The sequence below is a fragment of the Bombina bombina genome, unplaced genomic scaffold, assembly GCF_027579735.1.
Source record: "Bombina bombina isolate aBomBom1 unplaced genomic scaffold, aBomBom1.pri scaffold_1770, whole genome shotgun sequence".
Classification (NCBI taxonomy): domain Eukaryota; kingdom Metazoa; phylum Chordata; class Amphibia; order Anura; family Bombinatoridae; genus Bombina; species Bombina bombina.
The window spans coordinates 30,892-36,053 of NW_026510717.1; the positions used below are offsets into that span (position 1 = coordinate 30,892).

Below are 5,162 nucleotides of genomic sequence, written 5' to 3' on the forward strand. Positions count from 1 at the left end.
GATACGTCTGCCGAGCACTTAATTAGTTTTCAGTAATAAGTCAATAGTATGAGGTTGCAAATGTAGTAACTTCAAAGTCAGGGGCATTTAGCAATGAATCTGCTCCTATTAAATTCAGGTTTTGAAATCGTACTAAGATCATACCATGTGTGTAACTGGTGACCTCTTTTGTCCCCTTTGCTTTTGATCTTAAAGGGACATTTGAAAAAGTATTTTGTAGCAGTGCATAAATAATACCAACCAGGAACCCATAGTATTGTCTTTTTATTGTGTATTAGTCAGTCATTCAGTTCTACGGTATTTAGTGGTCCTTTAACTTGACAAATCCCAGAGACATTACCACTAATGTAAAAGGCTTCATGTATATAATAAATTTAGTACTATTTTATTGCTAATTGAGTGTTCATCTTTATATTTATATTGACATGGTTTCTGGTAACTATTGCAATTTTTCTGTTTGGTGTTTTAAATCTCGCTGAGAGTGCTATAGTTAGTGTACGCAGTCTATAAATACCATAGAAACAAAATGATTAAGCTAATAAACATACGTATCTTTAAAATGGCAATTCTTAAAAATGTACCTATAATTCTCTCAAGTCCTTTGATGTGTTAAAAACATGCTACTTAAAAAAAAACATGTGCATGCACTATTGTGCTCTGTGCTGTTTACTATGAGGTGCCCGGGGACTCATTATAAAGTGCTTCACTCCTAGAGCTGGGTCACAGCTGAAGCATGTGTGAGTAGTATTCCCTGTTGGATGTGGATGGATATTTAAAGACATACTTCACCATTGCAAACACTTGTTTTTTGAGGTGGCTTTTTTTTTTTTTTTTTTTTTTTGAAGCATCAAAGACTTAAAGGGACAGTCTACACCAGAATTGTTATTGTTTTAAAAGATAGATAATCCTTTTATTAACCATTCCCTAGTTTTGAATAACCAACACAGTTTTATTAATACACTTTTTACCTCTATGATTACCTTGTATCTAAGCCTCTGCAGACTGTCCCCTTATTTCAGTTCTTTTGACACACTTGCATTTTAGCCAATCAGTGCTGACTCCTAGGTAACTCCACATGCGTGAGCACAGTGTTATCTATATAGTACACATGAACTAACACCCTCTAGTGGTGAAATACTGTCAAAATGCATTCAGATAAGAGGTGGCCTTCAAGGTCTAAGAAATTAGCATATGAACCTCCTAAGTTTAGCTTTGAACTAAGAATACCAAGAGAACAAAGCAAAATTGGTGATAAAAGTAAATTGGTAAGTTGTTTAAAACTACATTCCCTATCTGTATCATGAATGTTTATTTTGGATTATACTGTCCCTTTAAGAGAATTGGAAGTCAATTTTGAAGAACTGTAATGTGAAAGATATCTTTGCTTGATTAGTTTAAGCACTTTATTTTGTATTACCATTTTATACTTTTTGTGTTTACTAATCACTGTAGGGGTATTTATTTGTTGTATAGTCTACCATACCATGCTTTTACCACACTCTAAGTAATTTGTGCCACTGAAGGGATTGAAAGTATGATAATGTTACTTATTCTTTGTTGTTGCACTTTTTAAAACTGATTTACTTGTTATGAATAAAACAGTTTTTTTTTTTTCATGCATTGGAGATGTGTACTTGTCTATTATTATCATCATTTATTTGTATAGAGCTGCCAAATTCCGTAGCGCTAACAGTACACTTATGGGGACTCTATAGCATGACACTTGTGCTATATACTGTATATGGCAAAGGATGACAGTGTGTCAAATTTCAATACCACCCAAAATCTTTGCTAGTATAGCTGAAGAATGAGGAGGGGCCAGAAATATCTCTTTTATTTCAAGGGGTGATCTGATGTGTTATGTTATGTGTACTATATCTATTTATTTGTCAGTCTATCTGTCTTTACACTGTCCGAGCTAGGCCATCTTTTCTATGTAGCAAAAAAAGCTGTAAACATAGTATAGAAAATGTGTTTAATAAATACATGTTTTAATTATGAGCATCTTGTCTTAATCCCATTATATAACCCTAATACATTTTATTTTGTAGGTATTGTTTCCAAATCATTCGAATGTCGTCTGAAGGGACAAGGTGCCAATTTTGTGGAGACAAATAGCCCTTTTACTGCAGCTACACCTGAGCCCTCTCCAATTAAGGAAAAGATTGTCCGAAGTAACAGAAAACATCCACATGCAAATGAACAAGTTCAGCAAGTCATTATTATTCAAGGATTTCCTACTGATTATGAAGGCGATTTTACAATTGATACTTCTGTTGAGGAGACAGCAGCAGCAACTCTCCAGACCTTGGCAATGGGTGGACAAGTAGCTCAAGTTGTCCATATTACTGAAGATGGCCAAGTTATAGCTACAGGTCAAGCTGCTCACATGGAGAGCATCATTCAAGAAGATATTCAACTGCCAGATGGAGCTACACAAGTTGTAGTAGTGGAAGGACCAGTGGAAGGAGGAGATGTTGCCGAGTCTGTTTCAATAGAAACAGTTACAGATTCCAGTGGAAATGTGGTGCAACAAGTCATGGCACAGAATATTTTAGATGCATCACAGACTATGCATGCGGCTGATTCTTCCTCTGCATTGGATGCACTACTTTGTGCTGTAACAGAGCTTGGAAATGTGGAAGATGTAAAAAATCAAAACAGTAGAATAGAAAACCCAATGGAAGAGTCATCTATTAGGATAAGTCATCAGGAATGTAGTGATCACAACACACAGGAGATACAGATGTTTCATGAGATCCAGGAAGATCAGCAAGACATTGAACCAATGGAAGTTGTTGGTCAAGTCATGCATTCTTCAAGGATTCTGACCTCAGAGGAATCAGCTCATGTGGCATTCAAAAAAATGGTTCATGGGGTTCTTCAGTTTGCTGTTTGCGATTCTGGTGCTGCTGACCAACTAATTAAAGGAGGAGTTACTCAAGTAATTGTAAATGATGAGGGTACTGTTCATATGGTCTCCAGTGAAGGATCTCGTATAATCATGCATAACGCAGAAGGGCATACATTTAGTATACCTGAACAACATATGGATATTGTTGAGTCAAATGGAGAGATTTCACAGATCATTGTCACTGAAGAGATAGCTCAAGCCATGGTTCAGAATGCTGATGGCAGCTTTCCAGAAGGTACAACGCATTATTTTGTGACAGAATTGCCTAATGGAGAAGTTCAAAAAGAAGGTGCCATTTATTCACACACAGTAATAGAAACAGATGGATCTGAAGATATTCTTCATGCTGAAACGACTTTGAATGCACAGATTGCTTCTGATGAGGAAACACAAGAGATAGCCAGCATGGTTGTCTATTCAGAGTGTAGCCCCCAAGACAATGCTGAGTCAAACCAAAAATAAATAAATAGTAAAAAAACAAAACGTCTAGAATCATAAAATAAGGCTATCTAATGCAAACTGGTGCACAGGAACCACATTTGCAGTTCTTATTGTGATTTTGTAAAAAATCTGTTTTGTTTACACTTTTATGTGAAAGGTCTTTTTAATCCATCCCTCACTTAACATATAGTTTTGTCTGAATTAAATATCAAAAACATATTCTCTTAATATAATTTATAATTAACAGCTCTACAAATGAACAGCAACTTAACTATATAAAGGCAAAGTGAGGCAGCACTTTGTCAAAGTTATCTTACAGCCAAAGCGTGTTTCTAAATAGCAAATTGTCTTAAATGAGCTCATACCATGGGGCCTTCTGTATGGCAGCCAAAAGGAAGTGTTGTTACTTGAATTCAAATATATTCAAATTACCTTTGTGCTTAAAATTATTTTTAACAAAACACAAGAAAATATCAGTATACATATACGCTTAAGTCAGCTTTTACTTGCTTAATAATCTTTTATTATTTAGTCTGCTGAAAAGTGTGATATGGAAAAATAAAGCCAGTCATACCAAGCTTTGCAATAGTTTGGATAATATAACATTGGTTGAAATTATTATATACATGTTTTGTGATATTAAAAAGGGAAATCCTTCATGTATTATTTTGATTTACTTTTTGAAAACCTGTCGAATATAATTCATTTCTTGTAGACTTATGGTTTATAAGCATCAAACATATCTTAAATATAAAACAGACTTTTTCAATCCTTTGCTCACAATCACAATAATTGTAATAAACATCTACATTTACAGTTTTTTTATTTATTAAATTGGAAGACATGCTGAAGTTTAAGGCAATGGAAACAATATTTGTAATCTATGGACAATTTCTTAAAATAACGGCTATATTCTGCCTTATTATATATATTAAGTTAGCAATCGTCCACAAGATGTAAGGGTATAGATCTCACAAGATGTTGGTGAAATTAACATTTTAAGAGTTTGCTGTGTATGACCCAGTTACATAATATACCTATTACACTGAAGAAGGGAGTTTTACATTTCTTCTGCTATTGAAGTAAATCGTGCTGGCTTAATTTATTTTTGAGAGAGTCTTCCTTGACCCCAAATATGAAACTACTACATCTCCGACTACTGGGTTTCAATTTGCCTCTAAGTTTTGTTTTTCTATAGCTTTGTGCTACCATGTTTAAATCTGTGATGTTTTTGTTTTGGGTTTTTTTTGTGTGTTTTTTTTTTTTCTTTTTCAAATAAACAAAATCTAGTTACTAGTGGATGTTATTTTGAATTCTTTTTACAAAAATATTTGTACATACCCCAGAAAGAATATTGAGCATATTTTCTATAAACTGTAATGAAAGTGATTCTTAAATTAAATGTATTTTAATCACTATGAAAACCACATCATATTGAAAAGCATAGCAATATCAAAATTTTCATATGTCTCTGTAACAACCATTATGCAACTATACAAAGGTCACGCAATTGCAAAAAAAATCCTTATTTTATAAAATAATAACAACATTGTTTAATTTATAAAAGTGGAGTGTAATAAGTTCACTGTACATAGATAAATAGATAGATAATAGATAAATAGATAGATGCATGTTTAGATAGAAAATATGATCTATTTTTTTTTCTCCAAATATTAGATTAATCAGATCCAACTGGAAATCATATAGCACACATTAAATAAAGGTAGATACAATCATCTTGGATGCTTAATTTCATTATGATATTTACAGTATTCTCCAAAGCAAATGCATTTTTCAGATACTTTTA

At 33.3% G+C, this 5,162-nt stretch overlaps 1 protein-coding gene across 1 annotated transcript; it reads left to right on the forward strand.

Moving 5' to 3' along the window:
- Positions 1 to 2,051: 2,051 nt before the first annotated feature.
- Positions 2,052 to 4,651, forward strand: LOC128643338 (zinc finger protein 407-like; the record flags this gene model as incomplete). The annotated part of the gene is made up of 1 exon (XM_053696269.1): positions 2,052 to 4,651. A coding segment is annotated over one exon (1,325 nt), but the record flags the coding sequence as incomplete, so codon positions are not given.
- Between the last annotated feature and the right edge of the window lie 511 nt (positions 4,652 to 5,162).